At 38.9% G+C, this 20,226-nt stretch overlaps 2 protein-coding genes across 7 annotated transcripts in view; one reads left to right on the forward strand and one right to left on the reverse strand.

The window, feature by feature from the left end:
• PMS1 (PMS1 homolog 1, mismatch repair system component) overlaps window positions 1-20,226 on the reverse strand; it is a 130,951-nt gene that overhangs the window by 102,859 nt on the left and 7,866 nt on the right. Inside the window, exon 1 of one of the 5 annotated variants that reach the window (XM_070802295.1) lies at window positions 7,524-7,646. The exons of 2 other annotated variants lie outside the window; for them this stretch is intronic. The gene's annotated coding sequence lies outside the window, so the exon portion shown is untranslated. Of the gene's footprint in view, window positions 1-1,135; window positions 2,259-7,182; window positions 7,476-7,523; window positions 7,647-20,226 lie in introns of those variants that run through there. 2 more of the 5 variants (XM_070802301.1, XM_070802299.1) reach the window with 2 other exon arrangements.
• Window positions 7,733-20,191, forward strand: ORMDL1 (ORMDL sphingolipid biosynthesis regulator 1). Of its 2 annotated transcripts, none has more exons than XM_070802366.1 (4): window positions 7,733-7,869; window positions 9,433-9,613; window positions 15,451-15,602; window positions 18,665-20,191. In XM_070802366.1, exons 2-4 carry the CDS (start codon window positions 9,440-9,442, stop codon window positions 18,798-18,800), a joined length of 462 nt encoding a protein of 153 aa, XP_070658467.1. In that variant the 5' UTR covers window positions 7,733-7,869; window positions 9,433-9,439; the 3' UTR covers window positions 18,801-20,191. The 2 variants fall into 2 exon arrangements, with proteins under 2 accessions (XP_070658467.1, XP_070658473.1); XM_070802372.1 differs by having other exon boundaries at window positions 7,816-7,831.

The raw sequence follows: 20,226 nt of genomic DNA on the forward strand, positions 1-20,226 counted from the left end.
ATTGATACATTTCAATGAATTACAATTATCTCTTTTAATTACTGAGCTCTTTTAGGGTTAGGAAATTTAGACTATAGAATTACCCTTAATCTAAACTAGTCACATCTCCGACATATCACATCAGATTACCATCCTGTACACTACTCAGCCTACAACATCTTTCTAATCGTGTGGCTCCCCAAAGCCAAAATAAGATAAAGCTCAAATCCATGTGCTGGCATTCAAGGTCCTTTACCTGCCGATCCAACTTGTACATCCGAATCTCTCTACCAGTAATTGTTTAAGCCATGAAACTCTTTGTCATGAAACTTTTGCAAAGAAACAAAAAACCTCCTATGGAAGTCATATATACAAAATCTGCAGGGAGAGGGGTTTGCATCTACTTTAATGCCTAACTTCAGAAAACATTTCAATAAATTAAAAAATACTAGCTTGACAACATACAAGTTCCTGTAGAGTTATGATTTTATCTGACAATAAAACGGGGGAGGGGAGAACCCAAAGTACACCCTTAATTTACCACGACTTGTTACATGCACACATGATGGTATGGATCCTATGGAATCTAGGTCCAAACAAAACAACGATACCAAAGACAAACAAAATTAAAAGGTTTCTGTTTAGGATTCTTTCTCAGGCAACTTAGATGTAAACAAGCAGAGTGACATAAAGTTTAAGAATAAGTAATTGAGCAAGAAATGGAATATAGCCACTAAGATTACACAGAATTTTGAGAGATGCATTTCTGGGAAGCAGTCAATATACTGACTTCTGAATGGTGTTAACTGTTCACAATTCATAACTACATTTTGCTTTGCACAAGGCAAAGCTGATTAGCACGATGGAGAAATACGCCAGACCAGAGTCTAAAAAAACAGGTTTGGGTGTTCATCTTTAGTCACATAAACTGAAGTTTACTTAAATCCCTCTGTAAAATCAACTTATCACTTGTATGCTGTTGTTCAGTCGCTAAGATGTATCCAACTCTTTGTGACTTCATGGACTGCAGTGCCCCAGGCTTCCCCGTCCTTCATACCTCCCAGAGCTTGCTGGAACTCATATCCATTGAGTCAGTGATGCCACCCAACCACCTCATTCTCTGCCACCCTCTTTGTCTCCTGCCCTCAATCTTTACCAGCATCAGCGTCTTTTCAATGAGTAGGCTCTCCGCATCAGGTGCCCAAAGTACTGGAGCTTCAGCATCAGCCCTTCCAATGAATATTCTAAAGGGTGGATTTCCTTTAGGATTGACTGGTTTGATCTCCTTGCAGTCCAAGGGACTCTCAAGAGTCTTCTCCAACACCACAGCTCAAAAGCATCAATTCTTCAGCATTCAGCTTTCTTTATGGTCCAAATCTCACATCTGTATGTGACTTCTGGAAAAACCACAGCTTTGACTATATGGACCTGTGATGTATCTGATTTTTAATATGCTGTCTAGGTTTGTCATTGTTTTCCTTCCAAGAAGCAAGCATCTTTTAATTTCATGGCTGCAGTCACCATCTGCAGTGATTTTGGAGCCCAAGAAAAGAAAATCTGTCACTGCTTCCACATTTTCCCCTTCTATTTGCCATGAAGTGATGGGACCAGATGCCATGGTCTTAGTTTTTTGAATGTTGAGTTTTAAGTCAGCTTTTTCATTCCTCTATTTCACCCTCATCAAGAGGCTTTTTAGTTCCTCTTCATTTTCTGTCCCTGGAGTGCCATTACTTAAATCCCTCTGCAAAATCAACTTATTACTTGTATAAATGAGGATAATCCCTCACTAGTCTGTTGTGAGAATCATATAAGAAAATACACACAAAATGTTATGTAAATGATAAAGCCATATAAAATATACAGTATTCTCATTACCATGATCATTATATACAGAAACACTGAAAATCTTTTTCTAACAATTAACTTCTAATTACACTATGTATGTAATTTGGGGGTAGCCCAGTCTTAGGAGAGTAGCTGTCAACAACCACCTTTCAGTGTTTCTTTGTGGCTCTCACTGGGCGGGAGGCCTTCCCAGTCAGTCAGGAAAACAGCACACGGTCAGCTGCTCCATTGCCATAACAGTCACACAAATTAATGCTTCAGACTGGCCTCAGGTCTAAAGGTACAGAACTACATGGTACTATTAGCAACTAGCACACACACGGTCATCACCAGCCACTGTGACGGCTCACACATGAAACAGGGCTACTCCAATTGCGATGTGCTAATGCACTCTGGATGTCAAACTTGGTATAAAATACGTAAATAAATTTAATTTTTTACATTGATTAAAATTAAATGATATTCTGAATATACTGGATTATATATAATATTTTTTAAAATTAATTTCCCTTAATTTTTTCCCCTTTTAATGTGACTTACCATAAAATTTAAAAGTGCGTGTGCATACATATACGCAATCCCATGGACTGTAGCCCCCCAGGCTCCTCTGACCATGGTGATTCTCCAGGCAAGAATACTGGAGTGGGTTGCCATGTCCTCCCCTCCAGGTGATCTTTCCAACCCAGGGATTGAACCCAGGTCTCCCACACTGCAGGTGGATTCCTTACCATCTGAGCCACACCAGAGAAGCCCATGAATACTGGAATGGGTGGCCTATCCCTTCTCCAGGGGATCTTCCTGACACAGGAATCGAACCGGGGTCTCCTGCATTGCAGGTCAACTCTACCAGTTGAGCTACCAGGAAGCCCATATATGGCTTGTATTAGTGTTCTATTGCACAGTCCTGGTGAGAGTAGTGATTACAAGATCAAGTTCTGAAATCACACTGCTTTGGTTCTAGCTTAGCCTTTACACTAATAATTATATAAATGTTGAGAAAATTAAACTCTAAAATTTAATCATCTAATCTACAAACTAGAGATAATAATGGTATCATATGGCTGTGGTGAGAAGTCAGTTCAGTTCAGTTGCTCAGTCATGTCCGACTCTTTGCGACCCCATGGTCTGCAGCACGCCAGGCCTCCCTGTCCATCACCAACTCCCAGAGTTTACTCAAACTCATATCCATTGAGTTGGTGATGCCATCCAACCCTGTCGTCCCCTTCTCCTCCTGCGAAGTAAAAAAAAATAAGGTATATAACTCATTGGGCTTCCCTAGTGGCTCACTTGGTAAAAAATCTGCCTGCAATGCAGGAGACCCCGGTTTGATCCTTGGGTCAGGAAGATCCCCTAGAGAAGGAAATGGCAACCCATTCCAGTACTGTTGCCTGAAGAATTCCATGGACCTAAGTGTTGGCAGGCTACAGTCCATGGAATCGCAAAAGTAGGACACGACTGTGCGACTTTCACTTTCATACAACTTATTATAGTGCTTGGCATATACATGCTAAAAGATCCCAGGATCTTTGGACTAAATTGAATTCCTCCAAACTAATAAATGAATCCCACCCCCACCCCTACCTAAACACACGCAGCAGACCTCTAACTACCCCAACAGGAGCTAATCCACAGCTTGAAATCAGATGAGGCTTGGGTTTAAGAAGTCTGCTTCCTCAGTTTGAAAGTCTCAAGGATGTAAGAAAAACACTTTTGGGGTATTAACTTAGCCTCACCTCAACCTTCCCTTTCTGCAGAATCTTTTTATTCATCTCATCATCTTCATCTAATTCTAACTTCTCTTTCAAAATCTATTTCCTGCTCCCCAATCCCTAAATTCACCCCAACCTTCCTCCTCTTCTACCTACTGAGATCAAGGCAGACCACAGCATGATCTCTATTTTCACACACTTTACCTTCTCACCACAGTGTTCTTTGGTTTTTTAAAATGTTTACACACTCTTCTTCCCTCAGTCTCAGACTAATGTCTCTTTCTTCTAAGCTAACAATTTCACCTAGTTTCTTCAGTCCCACCACACCTCTAGTCATTCTGGCCTTGAAAGCAAAAACAAACCAAAAATTCTTCCCTCAACCCTATTACCTCTATGATTATCTTCTTTCTTTATGAAGCCAAACTTAAATAAGTAACCTATATTCACTGTCACCAATTCTCTATCACAGACTCACTTCTAAAACCTTGCAAAACAGGGTATACAACCACTGATAGGATTCTGTTCTCAAGCTCACCAATGAGCTCTTACGTCATCAAACCCCTTTCTCAGAACTCATGTTCCTTGACATCCCTGAAGCATGTGACATCGATGATACTGTTTAATTCTCAAGAATTATATCATCTACCTATACCTCTTGAATCTCTTCATATTTTCCTCACTCTCCTCCCAGAAAATGGGCATTCCATAATCCCTCCACACTCTTCTTATCTACCTTAAAACCCAAAGCTTCAGGTATAGAATCACATCTAAATCTACATCCCAACAGTGATCTCTCTCAAGACAAGCACTTCTTACAATCAGCATCACTGATACCTCAAAATAGGTATTTATAAAAGAGAACTTCTCTTCTTATTCCCCCTTCACATCTCCCACTTAACTTTGTTATGTATCTTATTAGCACATTGTTCTTACTGACAGCAGTCAAAAATGTCAATCTTGGTTTGCCAGCAACCACCCTATTTGCACCTTCACAGTCTCCTAATGCAAAACTATCTACCATTCTAGACCCAATTTCAGTATCATTTATAACCTGGTCCTTTATGATCACTGAGCCACGAATGACCCTTTGCTCACCCTACATTCTGAAAGAACTTGGCTCACTTAACACACCTGTGTCTTTATCTGAACAATGTCTGAATGCAGGGAATTATTATTTCCGGATGCAACAAAAGAGTAATCAGAGTACTTCACAAATTAATAAAGCGGGACACAAAAAATAATTTTATCAGCACTTACCTCTTGCAAAGGTAAACATTAGGAAGAGTGACCTCCCTTCCTTTATGTATTCTAATTGGCCTCCATATTATCCCCTACACACCACTTGTACCTCCTAACCAGGCTTTTTTTCTAGAATCCAGGGCCTTATTTCCAACTACTTTCTAAATATCATCATTTAGATGACAGGGAGGCACCCTAAACTTAACATGACCCAAGGGGATCTCAGATCTTTCTCTAACCTTCTTCTTGAATTTATTTGATAATAAAAAAAAAGCTTACATAAGCTACTTTATATATTAATACATACAAAATTAATCCTCACAAGTTTATGTATACTGTCATTCCTCTATCACAAACAAGATTTAAGAGCTTGATAACTTGTTCCAAGATCACACAGCTATTAAGTGACAGAGGCACACCTGCATATCTTGGCATGCTTGACTCCAAAGGCTATGTTCATCCATTCTCACAAAGCAAAATTAGAAACCTTGAGTCATCCCTGAAGTTCTCCTCACCCTCTACATCCTGCCACCCAGTCCTATCTATCCTACTGTTTAAATCTCTCTCAAACCAGTTCTTTCCTGTCTAAAGCTATGGTACTACCTCTGTTCAGCCTCTTAACAATTTTCCCCTGAACTACTGCCATAACCAGGTAATTGAGATTTTCCTGGGATCTCAACCACCTACACTGTTCTTTATATAATTTAATCATGTTGCTATCCTACTTAAAATTTTATAAAGATTTTCAACTATTAGGTTAAATCCAAACTCCTTAACAATTGGACCTCTATCTCTCTAATCTCAACCTACTCTTCTCCAAATAACACACTAGACCAGTCACACTATATACCATTCGTCTCTCTTAATGTAGCAGCCCTGATTCCTTCCTCAGAACATAAGGTTCCCTTTCTCTACTAATGACTTCTAACTATACTTCTAGATTTAGTTCAAGTACAACCTCCTCCAGGAAGCCTTTCTTATCAGCTCCAATCCTTGCCCCAACAAATTATACCCTCCTTCCTCTGTACTCCGAGAGCACTTTTCCCTTATTTCTAACCCCAAACTCATCACAGATTATTCTAAGTATTCTATTTCTGTCCCTTCCCGACTGAAAGCTCTTTGAGAACAGAGATTGTATATTAATTTTATATCCCAGGCAATGGCACTCCACTCCAGTACTCTTGCCTGGAAAATCCCACGGATGGAGGAGCCTGGTAGGCTGCAGTCCATGGGGTCGCTAAGAGTCGGACATGACTGAGCGACTTCACTTTCTCTTTTCACTTTCATGCATTGGAGAAGGAAATGGCAACCCATTCCAGTGTTCTTGCCTGGAGAATCCCAGGGAGGGGGGAGCCTGGTGGGCTGCCGTCTATGGGGTCACGCAGAGTCGGACACGACTGAAGTGACTTAGCAGCAGCAACATAACTTTTGGAACAAGCACCGATGTGTACCAATCGGAATCTTTTGAAAAGGGATATCAGGCTTACGAATCACAGCACAGATTGTCTAAGAATGCCAGAAATCAGTCTTCCATATTTGCTGAGGGGTAAATCAAGCATTCCCAAAAGAGGGCTGATAATCAGGAAAATCAATTAAGCATAACAATGTATCTAAAAAAGAAGCAAAGATCAGAGAAGTCATAGATAAACTTTAGGGAGAATAAATGAAATAATTAAAAGGAAAAAAACAACTGGTTTCATAGGGCCAATAGAAATGCTATTATACATACATATAATAAACCCATATGTATATAGGGTTTCCCACATAGCTCAGTGGTAAAGAATCTGCAGGCCAAAGCAAGAGACACAGGAGATGAGGGTTCAATTCCTGGCTAGGGAAGATGCTCTGGAAAATGAAATGGCAACCCACTCCAGTATTGCCTGGAAAACGCCACGGACAGAGGAGCCTGGCAGGTTACAGTCCACGGGGTCACAGAAGGTTGGACATGACTTGACAACTGAGCAACCACGCATATATATAGTCCACCTTCTCTTACACCAATTTTGAAATGCCCACTTAAAGTTATTTCAGCATTACAAATAAACTCTGTGTATTGCCAAAGTAATAAAATTCAACTTCAAAGATAACTACAAATAATCTGATTTTTTTCCTCTCTTATCTTGAATAAGATCAGAGACCACCAGGCGGTCCAGTGGTTAGGATTTCACTTCGCTACCAAGGCCCGGGTTCAATCCCTCGTTGGGAACCAAGGTCTCCACAAGCCTCCCTGCAACCCACGGGGAGCGGCAAAATAAATAAACTCTTGGAACCCATTATTTCCTCAGCAAACAAGTACCCGTCTTCTGCGTGTAGAGAGATCCAGAATGACATAAGTAAAAATCATAGTCAACCTTAAAGTTTGCTTGCCCCACTTGCATGATGCTACTACATACAATATTATGATACCTACCCTCACACTCAAAGCCAGGCTGAATTATGGCTGTCCGGAGGTAAAATTCTGCCTGGCAAACTTTAAGACCTGCACTCAAAAGGATCTGAGGAGTGGGCTGAGACACCGTTTAGTCAAGAAAGCTCAGACACCAAGGAGGCCCGCAGCTGGTGGGAGGCCGCTACCCGCGTGTGCGCGCCCGCTAGCGCCGCTGCGCCCGCTTCCCGCTCCGCGCGTGGAGAGGGGGAGGGGCGCCCCTGCCGGCCCCCTGTACTCGCGCCAGACCAGGACGAGGTCAAAGGAGGACGCTCTCGAGCCTACGACAATGTAACAATGAATGCCCGTTGGCCACACGACACTACCTGCTTGCTCGCGCGAAGTGGGCAATTACAATCCACTAGCGGACCGGCCAGCGTTCGGACGGGAGCCCAGGCCCGGCCTCGCTGAGTCCCGACTCACCCACCGCGCGCGCGGGGCGGGGCAGACACGGAGCGCACCGCCCTCAGTCCCGCCCAGTCCGGCGAACGTGGGATTGGCGCCGCTCTCAGCCAATCCGCGGGCAGCGCTTTCCGCAAGGAACGCTTCCGCCAGCCGCGCCGCGCTGCGCGGCACTGAGGCTGACCACTTGCCTCCGGCCTGAGGACACGCCGCCTTCGCCTCCGCGGCACTGGTACTGCTTCTGTCCGGCCGCCGGGAGTGGGGCGGCGGGTGAGTGGCCACAAACGGCCGCAGGGGCTGTGATGCTGCCTGTGCCGTGGGGAGCTGCCAGCAGGCCCTCGGCTTGAGGGGAAAGGTGGAGTTTGGCTTCATCCGTGGCGCCCTGTCTGGCGATGCGGGCCAAGTGGCCCCCACGACTTGCTCCCCAAATCCTCGTCGTCGCGTCCCGGCCCTGACGGGATGTGCAGCTCCGAGAAGAAAGAGTCGGGAGTCGGGGCGGTTTGTCGATAGCACAGCGGCTTTTGCTGAGCTTCCACTACCCGGGAGCTCCGGCCGCTGGGGAAGGCTGCCTGCCCTTGGCTGTGTAGCGGGTGGTCGCTGGGTTCCCTGCATCCGCGAGGGCAGCGCCGAGAGGGTTCTTTGCTCTGTGAAGTCATTGTTTGCCAGTCCTTAAGTGGCGCGGCAGACTCCCTGGAAAGGTTTTCCGTCCTGCGGTAGGATCAGTCTTTGCCTTCCGCCTCAGATGTAGATTTTTAAGGTCTTTCGAGCATTAAAAAATATCTGTCGAAAGTGGGAAAAGCACCCTGTGTGGTGGCACGTTCTAAGTACAATTTATGGCGTATAAAAATTATATATTATGTACGGTGGATATTTAGACTGGAAGACATTTACACGTTTAATTTTGAGACTGACTTGATTTTAGTGTAACTTTCATCACCGTAAGCCTATAGATTTTTAGAGGGAGAGGGCCATTGTACTCTGGAAATACTTGTTGGATGGAGTTAGGAGAAATTCCTCTCTCAGTGCTAACTCTGTAATGGAAAGGGTTTGTGTATTTTTAATTCAGCTGTTCCCAATACACTGTAGCACGCCCGCCCCCCCCCCCCCCCCCCAATCTCAGAAAAAAAGGGGAGAGGGAGGAAGGAAAGAGAAAAAAACAGTATTTTAGGGACGGTGACTAGAATTACAATGTGCAGAAGAAAGACTCCTTGTTTTAACCTTAATTGTATCACAAGATTGAGAAAGAAACCTTATCCTTTGACCATGTAAATTTTCCACCTCTTTATGTTCCTCTCATTTTCGGTGTTCCTGAAGGAGTGATTTGAACTCTGACCACTCTATGGATACATTGTTAGGTGTAAGAGTCTGGCTACTCAGAACAGACTGGTTTAGGTTAACTTTGTTTTTTTGTATATTAGTTTATTCTGTTGGTAAACTTACTTCCTGAGTTTTCACTTTGCTCTCATTATATAAGAAAATGTAGGTTTTCTCTTTGAGTTTTCCTGCCCATTGTTTCATTTAGTAAAACCAACATGCTTGAAGACAAGCTTTAGGAAAGGAATTTTAACTGTTTATTTTCAACAAGAAGCATAAAAATAAGTCTTGTCTGTCTTACCTTAGAGTCGGATGTGAAGAAGAACTATTGACCTCCTGGGCATATGGAAGTAGCATATATTGGAGGGTCTGTTCGATTTCAGAGCGATGAGGCGGCGGAGGTGGGGGGGGGGGGGGGGGCAGTAATCCCAGTAGCACACTTACTTTGTCATGTCAGAATTAGGAATATTTGGGTTTCCAGTTACATCAGTGTTGATTCATTTCATTGCTTTTCTACAGCGCAAACATGAATGTTGGCGTTGCCCACAGCGAGGTGAATCCAAATACCCGTGTAATGAACAGCCGTGGTATGTGGCTGACATATGCATTGGGAGTTGGCTTGCTTCACATTGTTTTACTCAGTATTCCCTTCTTCAGTGTTCCTGTTGCTTGGACCTTAACAAATGTTATACATAATCTGGTAAGAATTTCACCTTATGCTAAACACTTAAAACCTTAAGGTTTAATGATTTTTCAGAGACTGGGCGAGGAAAAAATGGGGAGTTACTGTTCAATGGGTAATGTTTTGTAAGATGAAAAGTTCTGGAGATGGATGATTGTAATGGTTGCATAACATTGTGAATGTACTTAATACCCTAGAACTGTACACTTAAAAATGGTTAAGATGGTGTATTTAAACAACTTTTTAAGAAAGAAGCTTAAAGTTTTATATAAAAAGAAAAACACATGACTTAGTTTTTAAACAATTTGAGTTATATAAAATTCACCCAGTTAAAGTGTATAGTTCAGTGATTTTTTTGTATCTCTGACAGTTTTGAAGAATTCTTATCTCGAATAAGATTATATTTTTCTATCACTTTATATTTAAACATTGGACCCTTTTTATAAGTAAGACCTTTTTTTTTCTTCCTGTTGGTTTTATAGAATCTGAAAAAAGTAATTTTAGCAAAAATTACAAGATGCTTTAACTCAGACTACTATAATATATTGATTAACCAGAATGCATCAGAAGTAATTATGTTTTTTGGTTAACTAGAATCTAATGAACATCTTTGGCTTAAATCCTGGTTAAGTCTTTCTAAATTGTATAAATATACTTTTCTGTTTCAGTGTAGAAATTTTGAGTTTAATCTGTCTTAAATGATTCAAAAACTTATGATGCCTTACCTTCTTCTGTTAACTATTGCTCTTTTGTTATTATGTGATAGCTCTACAAAGTACCAGAGGTTAGACCAAATACTCTGGAAATTGCCTATTTAAATAAACAAAAAACCTGAGGGTGACTTTTTTTGTCTTTAACAAACTATTAATGTAGAATGAAAGGGGAGAATTCTAGTTATTTGAGACTTTTAATTGAATCCAGATTAACTCTGTATTTGTTTAAAGATATATCCAAAATGAGAAACTTAGAACATTAAAACAGAAAAGTGTAGGATAAATAGATTTTTAAAAAATTAATATGATTTATTTTAAGTCTTCTGGAAAGTATATGAAATTGGCTGTGCGTGCTCATTCATGTCCAGTTCTTGTGACTTGGTGGTCTGTAGCCTACCAGGCTCCTCTGTCCATGGGATTTTCCAGGCAAGAACACTGGAGTGGGTTGCCATTTCCTCCTCAAGGGGATCTTCCTGATCCAGGGATGGAACCTGCATCTCCTGCATTGGCAGGTGGATTCTTTACCACTGACCCACCTGGGAAGCCTTGAAGTTGACTGGAGAAGGACAAAGATGATGATGTAGAAATAAATGAATGTCCAATTAGTTTATTTTATATGATAGACTTTGAAAGGAATGTTTAACTCTATTTTTAAATAGTGATCTCTGAAATATTTGATGCTAATCATATCCCTTTTCCTTTGGCTTCCTTGGGACTGCTTTTTCCTGGATATATTTTGGATCTTTCCTTTACTACTTCCTCTTACAGTCTTCTCTTTTGCTCTCAAGTATTGCTATTACCAAGGTTTTCTTCTTTATCCCTTCTTATGATATGTATTCTACCTAGGTTACTTCATCTATCTGTATTTTCAGTTTCTACCTGTTAAATGATGATGACCATGTTAATACTGCCAGATCACCTTGCACCTTAAAACCAAACAAGTATAAATTACACTCACTCCTGATATATTCCTTGCCACCCACCACAATCTGTTCCTGGACTTTGTTCCTAATCTAAAGGCACCACTATCTCCACAGCAAGCCAAGCCACATAGCTGAATGTCAAGGTAAAGTGATTAATAAATATAATATATCATCCAAACCAAGACTGTTTTGAGGGTAAAAGAGAGCTCTAGTAATAACAACCTTAAGAGAATAAGTATAAATCAGGACTACCCATGCAAACTAGTACATATGGTCACACTAGTCTTAGGGTAACTTTTTTCTTTATATTCCACAGCCATTTAGTCAAAGCCGTGTCCTGGTTTACTGTCTTCAGCTTGATCCTTACTGACACTGCTGTAATTCATGCCCTTTTTTACGCTCAAGTAGATTACTCCTACTTGGTCTCCTTGATGCTCCTCTACTCTACTTTCCTTCATTCAAGTTTGGCAGAGTGATATTTTTAAAATTCATGTTTGTTCAAAACACACTCTTAAGTCTTTCAATGATTCTATTGCATTCATAGTAAAATGCCAAGTTCTTTGTGTGACATACAAAACTAGTTGAAAATAGTACAGAGGCAAGAAAGAGACCCAATATTAACACATCTCCAAACACAACTATGGTCTCACAATAATGAAAATCATCTCTCACCTTTCTGCTTTGACTTAGGCTCTTCTTCCACTATTTTAATACCCCTCTCTCCTTCCTGCTCTGCCTGGGTGATTCCTGCTTGTCCAGGGAAACTTCTCAAGTATCACCCTTTCTAGGAAGCTACAAAATTCCCATGCTGCATTCTTTTGTCATGTGTTTATCATACTTTTATAATTAGCAATTTATCTCTTTTCTATTTTTTAACTTTTATATCTCTAAAGACCTATTTAAATGTTGCTGAATAAATTATGTATGTTCTCACATAATTTTCCCTTCTCCAGTGGCACATGCATTAAATGAACTTTAGAAGTCATCTGCCCACTTCATGTTTTCAAGTTAGTTGACTGAGACTGAGACACAGTATATGGCCATGGACAAAGGACGAGTAATTGAGAACATGTAGGGAAGTAAACTTCCAACTTCTTAGTCCTCTATACTAAAAACCTGACTAACCAGCCATAAATGTAGCAATTACATGATGCCAAATGTAAATTTCTTTTGATGTTAACCTACATTAAACCAATTAAAAGTGTGAAATATGTACTGCACGCTTTTTAATATGGAAAAGTAGACCTAATTGTTATCCATGGTTAGAAAAAACATGGCCTCTGTCTTTATAAACTATATACTAGAAACCTACAGCAGTTGTTTTACTCAGAGCTACAGTTCAGTCTTACAAGTTTTAATACTTCACAAAGTTCTTACCCTGGCTTTTAAAATGAAAGAAAACTCTTCACTTTGAGTCAGTAAATATTTGTTAAGGGCTAATCATGAGCTACATACTTATTTCCCTAATTCTTTTAATGTGGGCATAAATCATCACTAAAATTTTATAGAAAAACTTAATAAAAATAATGGAGTAAAAGATAAATGGTTAGATACGATTTTTTTCATTAAAAAGAATACATAAAATAAGCTTTGAATTATCTTCTAGACCCTGGTGAGTGCATGTGGTTTGAAGGACATAATGATAGAATTATTTTTTCTCTTCAATAACGTCTAATACATATATGGTCTAAAGCAGAGATTTTTAACTTTTGGGGGTCACATTCCCCTGAGAATTTGAAAGCACAGAATTTCCGTTTTATACTCTTTTAAAACCAATGTGAAAGTGATTTCCTTGTGCTTACAGAATAAACATTCCTTGGTTTAATGTCATCTTGGCTTAGTATCTAATAGTTGCTTTGTATGAGTCCCTGTTCCTGGGGTATTCAGGCTAATGGGAAAACAAACATTATATAAATAACTTCAATACAATGTATTGTGCTATAATAAAACTTTTCTTTTCTTTTTTTAACTATTTTCAATAAAATTCCATATATGCACATAGGGAAGAGGTTAATTAATGCTAATGTGAAGCGCTTCACTAAGGAATTATCATTGAGCTGAACCTTCAAGAATAAGGTAGTTGACAAGGTACCATCAAGGCTTTTGCTTTGCATTTCCTGTATTTCATTATGCCTTTGACAGAAATTTCTGTCCTACATTGTAGTTGTTTATGCATATCTTTTCCTTATATCTCAGAAGATTGAACTTTCTCAAGGGGTTGCACATGTTTTGTTCAAGTTTCATATATGTATACAGGTCCTGTGTTCTGTACATATTCAGTTCAGTTGCTCAGTTGCGTCCAACTCTTTGCGACCCCATGAATTGCAGCACATCAGCCCTCCCTGTCCATCACCAACTCCCGGAGTTCACTCAAACTCACATCCATCGAGTCAGTGAGCCATCCAGCCATCTCATCCTCTGTCGTCCCCTTTTCCTCCTGTCCTCCTGCCCCCAATCCCTCCCAGCATCAGAGTCTTTTCCAGTGAGTCAACTCTTCGCATGAGGTGGCCAAAGTGCTACAGTTTCAGCTTTAGCATCATTCCTTCCAAAGAACACCCAGGACTGATCTCCTTTAGAATGGACTGGTTGGATCTCCTTGAAGTCCAAGGGACTCTCAAGAGTCTTCTCTAACACCACAGTTCAAAAGCATCAATTCTTCAGTGCTCAGCTTTCTTCACAGTCCAACTCTCAAATCCATACATGACTACTGGAAAAACCATAGCCTTGACTAGACGGACCTTTGTTGGCAAAGTAATGTCTCTGCTTTTTAATATGCTATCTAGGTTGGTCATAACTTTCCTTCCAAGGAGTAAGTGTCTTTTAATGGCTGCAATCACCATCTGCAGTGATTTTAGACCCCCCAAAAATAAAGTCTGACACTGTTTCCATTGTTTCCCCATCTATTTCCCATGATGGGACCAGATGCCATGATCTTCATTTTCTGAATGTTGAGCTTTAAGCCAACTTTTTCACTCTCTACTTTCACTTTCATCAAGAGGGTTTTTAGTTCCTCTTCACTTTCTGCCATAAGGGTGGTGTCATCTGCATATCTAAGGTTATTGATATTTCTCCCGGCAATCTTGATTCCAGCTCGTGTTTCTTCCAGCTCAGCGTTTCTCATGATGTATTCTGCTTAGCCACTTATTAAACATTTGTAGATTTACATCCAGTTGAACATGAATCCATGCTTCTGTTGCTTATGTGTTATTGCAGGTAAACAACTTTTAAACTGCCTAATGGAATAACTAGGAAGTAGGTAGACTAAGCTTTAAAGAAGGGCTGTCTTAAGCTATAATGTAAAATTTCAAATCACTAAGTTTTCTATTTTTTCCATATATTTATTAAAAGTTGAAGTTAAAAAAAAATATCACATCATGGGGTAAAACTTCATTGGGTAAAACTGTTCCACAATAATATATATGCTTTATTCTGTTTACAGTGCCTTAGATGGTAATCCTGTTACCTATAAATCTAAGTGGTTATCTCCAAGAAACCAAATCTAGCATACATTGTTTTTTTTCCTAATTAACCACAAAATTAGATACTTAAACGTATCACTGGCCAGAATGGCTCTTAGTAATTTTTTTTACTTTTATTTTTAAAAACTACCTTCTAAAAACACACTATTGACTTACAGTGGTGATTTTAAAAGCAGATTGTGTTAAACATTATACCTAGTACATCAAACCATCTTTATTCAGACATCTTGACAAAGAACTATTGAGACAAAGACTAATGTTAAATATTTTCAAACAATTTTCCCCTATACAGATTATAATATTTGCCAATTTATATGTTTTTATCATTACATAAATATCATCAGACTTACTAATATAACACTCTAAACTTTCTTACACACTGGAGATAAGGTAATCCTATTTCCTAATAGGAAATGTATTAGAAAATCTAAATGTAATGATGCAAAGCTACCCTAATGGTACTTTTCATTTATTTTCAGTTTAATAAGAGATGAAAACAGGTTATTTTTGGTGGACTTTATAGTGGTTTTCACCAAATAATATTTCCATATAAGCCCACAGAAGTTTAGTTTTACTATGAAGAAACTGGCCACAATCTTTCACAATAATATGAAATCTTAAAACATGAGCTATTAAGTTTATCATGCAGTCTGACACAGTCTGGAACTATCTTAATGCTTAATGACAAATACTCATTTTGTATTTGATATTAACTATATACCCCCTTGCTTGTTTTTCAGGGGATGTATGTATTTTTGCATGCAGTAAAAGGAACACCTTTTGAAACTCCTGACCAGGGTAAAGCAAGGCTCCTAACTCATTGGGAACAACTGGACTATGGAGTACAGTTTACATCTTCACGGAAGTTTTTCACAATTTCTCCAATAATTCTGTAAGTGGTGGAAATTTTAGGTGTGAGGAGGTCTTGATGAGATGAAGCCATTCTTTTATTAGATTAAATTTGAAGTAGAAACAGATTGTTTTGTTTATAAATTGTTACTTCATAGAGAATATAAAATACAGGCAAAATTTAACAGTTAAAACCAGTTTTCACTTCAGTCAAACATATGGAGACAACATTACATGTTCCTCAGTATGCCAAGACAGTCTAGAATGTACAAGTCAGATATATTCTAGTTCACTTTCTTAAGCTGCTTGCAAGAAAACTAAACACATAATCTTGTTCTGTTGTCCACTATCAAATCAATCTCCCTGAACAAAGATTTAGATGATTTCAGATGAATTTCACTGACTACCTGCTGCATTTGAATGCTCCAACTCCCTGGGAGAGACAGTATGGTTTAGAGAAAACAAGTTAGGCTTTCATTATGGGACAGACCTGGGTTGAATCATGTAGCTGTCACTCAGCCTGCTTGGTTGGTTCATAAATAAAATTCTAGCCAATGGTACCTAACTCAAATCCGATGATAAAAAAAATGAATGAGATAAGATCTATCTGTAAAGCATCTAACCTTATATCTGGTATCTGATTTCCTCCTAATATCTGATATTCAGGATCCTCCACAAAATGGTTCCTACTTTATTTTTCCTTTATGTGAATATTTTACCTTAACCCAACTCCCACTAGCCACACTCTTCTAAGCAGTGTTTCTTAAATATGTTATGTATAATCCTATTTCTATGCCTTAGTTCAAGTCATTTTTTCCACCTGAAATGCTTTCTCCTTTCTTAATTTATCTGTCTTGTTTTTCTTTCAAGATTTAAATAGTGACCATCTCAGTGAAGTCTTTTCCTTAGCAACCAACCTTCAGTGAAATGCTCTGCTTTGAACTTCTGTAGTAGTAGTAGTTATCAGAGAAGGCAGTGGCACCCTGCTGCAGTACTCTTGCCTGGAAAATCCCACGGACAGAGGAGCCTGATAGGCTGCAATCCATGGGGTCGCAAAGAGTCAGACACGACTTAGCGACTTCACTTTCACTTTTCACTTTCATGCATTGGAGAAGGAAATGGCAACCCACTCCAGTGTTCTTGCCTGGAGAATCCCAGGGACAGGGGAGCCTGGTGGGCTGCCGTCCATTGGGTCGCACAGAGTCGGACACAACTGAAGTGACTTAGCAGCAGCAGTAGTAGTTATACATCCCTTAATTTATGCCACTTTATATTATTTCTCTATTATTTTATTTCTGCAAAGAATTTATAAGTGCATAGAGTGCTTTGAATTCTACACTCAGATGCTTTCATACAATGGATATTTAACATATATCCCAATCACTCACCCAGTCACAAAGAATATATATAATTATATATCCATTATAGAATCAGTGTGGTCTGCAGTAACTGGAAAGACTTCTTAGAGGCGTTGTTGTTGGTCAGTTGCCAAATTGCGTCCAGCACTTCACAACCCCATGACCGCAGCACATCAGGCTTCTCCCTCACCATCTCCTGGAGTTTACTCAAACTCATGTCTATTGAGTCGAGGCATTAGAATCCCTTAAAATGGAACTTAAGGTAGGTTAGGTGTTACATTGATGTTTAAGATAGGGAAGGCATTTTCAAATGAAGAGAATGAAGTAATCATAAAGTGGTAGATTTCTTTTTCCTTATGTAGATTTCGTTCCACATAAGAGGAAATTTTTTAAGTTTTTAATTATTTTAGCCTGACATAATATCAAAAGAAAAATATGTATGATCTAACAAAGTGACAGTGAAGTTGCTCAGTCGTTTCTGACTCTTTGTGACCCCATGGACTGTAGCCTACCAGGCTCCTCCGTCCATGGGATTCTCCAGGCAAGAGTGCTGGAGTGGGTTGCCATTTCCTTCTCCAGGAGATCTTCCCAACCCAGGGATTGAAGCGGGTTCTCTCGCACAATAGGCAGATGCTTTACCGTCTGAGCCATCAGGGAAGTCCAATGCAATAACAAGAATAATGGCTATTCAGAGAGCCCTAAATTTGTATTTTAGCTCTACTACCCTCTAGCTATCTGACTTTCAGCCATATTCTTGAAAGTCTCAGTATCCTCATCTATAACATGTTGAAGATTGCATTATAATACGGCTGACCATTGAATAATGTGGGGCTTATGTGTGCCTAGCTTCTGTATAGTTAAAAATCTTGAGTATAACTAGTTAGCCTTCTGTATCAAGTACAGTACAATGCTTTATTGTTTACAGTCTTTACATCCTCTTTATATTAGGATACTCTTTTGGTGGCTTCTTGATGTGTCTTCATCCTGATGTACCCTTGGGTCAAACTTGGGCATTCTGAATTGATGATTTATAGTCTTAAAGGTGGCTTAGGCTTCTTAAAACAAATTCTCAGATATTGGATATCCTGAATATATACACTCAGATGTTCAATTATAGAAAAACAGCTGGAATCTTACAGTAATATCTTTCAAGTTGCCAATTATACTGGTTATATCCCTGTTCAACTACAGTATGGAAAAAAGAACATCAAAAGGGCAATCAAGTATTTGTTTGCTTCCGCAGATGCTATTACAAATTGTACTAATGCACTAACACCCTGTTTTTCACAACTTTACAGCAGTGGCTTTTAACCTTTTGGTGGGTCACAATAAACCATTTGAGAATATGATGGATGCTCTGAATCTGGATCTTCTCTTTAGATATATACACATTAATACAAAACTATACCTAAAGTTTCAAGAAGCATACGAACCCTAGTTTGAAAGCATTCTGCTTTAAAGGATGCTAAGTAGTAACTGTCTTCCATTAAATACATTTTACACAATTGCAAAAATGCAAAATGTGCATATATGCCTCTATTCAACCAATGTTTCAGTCTCAATTAAAGTTAATTTAGGCCCCCAAACTAAAATGTTTGCTCTTGTTCTAGTGCTCAAAAAAAATGGTTCTGCTTTTAGGTATTTATGTTTCAGTGGCCTTTTTCCCACCTTTAAATATTTAAAGATTTCTAAGCAATTTCACTTTTAGATATTTTATATATATATATTCTTACTTTTGTTTCTACAGATATTTTCTGGCAAGTTTCTATACGAAGTATGATACAACTCACTTCATCCTAAACACAGCTTCTCTCCTGAGTGTGCTAATTCCCAAAATGCCACAGCTACATGGTGTTCGGATCTTTGGAATTAATAAGTATTGAAATGTTTTGAAATGGAACAGGAAGTTTTACAGCTCCTGAGTTTTCTGTAAGGAAGGAGTGGTTAGTAAACTGCATAATGTGAAATGAGAGGTAGCTACATTGGAAGGCCAGTTGCTAGTTCTTCATAGGCTGTTTTGAAATGCAGATTCTTATAGGAAGATGTCTCTGTTTAATGCATCTGGTATCTTTCTGAAGAGAGGCTTTATGGGCAGGCTGGGCAGGCCCAGCTTATAAGTTAAATGTCTGTAAAGTAAGGGTGTAGTAGATAAATCCAAGAAGTAGAGATTTATAAGAAACTAAGTCTGGCTTAGCTTATAATGAATGGGCATTATGTTGGGAGAAGAAAATTTTCAATCATTCAGTCATAGTCAGTTTAAGCCGACTTACATGTAAACCAGAATCATTTCTTTACAAGTTTATTATAAATCGTTTTTATTACCATACATATTCCTCTTGTGTTATATAAGAGGATATATATATTTGTTTTATACAAACCAATTCCTACCTTATGAACTTTTTTGGTTTTGCAGGCTCCACATTGTTTGATAAATGAGTTTATTTTTACATTTATTACTGAGTTCATGAAAGTCCACTTTCATGACTGATTGATGATAGAAGATAGTCAGGCATCTTAGAAGCAGCCTCTGAGCTGGCCTTCTAATTTTGGAATAGAGTGGGTTTTGCTGCCTTTCCATATACAAGGCTACTAAACCAATTAAGAAAATAATTTATTTTTCATAATTAAAGTATATGGTAACTTAAAGTCTCTGCTTATTTGGTGGAGCAATTTAATTGTTGCCGTCTGCCATTCTTTAGTAAAGAAAATTAAAATGGACAACTACCTAGCCCACCTGTGACCTGGCAGAAACTGCTTCTCTAGTAATAGTATCAAAGTAAATAACGGAGTCTTCTTTTAGCAGGTCTGCAGTAAAAGATAACATCATCTTTTCTTAGTCCTTCTGCTCTCAACCCCCATCATTTACCCATTCGTATTTTACCTTTCAATATGTGAGTCTTAGTGTAGATAACTCAAATTTCCAAAGCAGCAACCATATTGAATTTTTGTCACATAGAGAAGCTTTCTATAGTTGCTAACATTAATTCCAAGAAATAACTATATACTACTTTGAGAAGTAAACATGTCAGAAAAAAGTTCTGATATGGAATGAAACCGAAAAACCTAGTAACGTTTGTAAGCAAGAGTGAGTAAAAAGAATTATAAAACCAACTCAAAAGTCAGTTTGTTTCAAACTGACTCTTAGGGTAATGATCATTGTTTTGTATTTTAAAAGTATTGAGTTTAGAAATCAGTTGTATGATAATGCCTTTGTATGTTTGTATTTTTAAATAACCAGTAATCTATACTTAAATAAAATTTTTCTTTGGTGTAAGGTTATTGCAAAAGCTTTCTAAATTCAGTCATTAA

The sequence above is a fragment of the Bos indicus genome, chromosome 2 (genome assembly GCF_029378745.1).
Source record: "Bos indicus isolate NIAB-ARS_2022 breed Sahiwal x Tharparkar chromosome 2, NIAB-ARS_B.indTharparkar_mat_pri_1.0, whole genome shotgun sequence".
NCBI classification, from domain to species: domain Eukaryota; kingdom Metazoa; phylum Chordata; class Mammalia; order Artiodactyla; family Bovidae; genus Bos; species Bos indicus.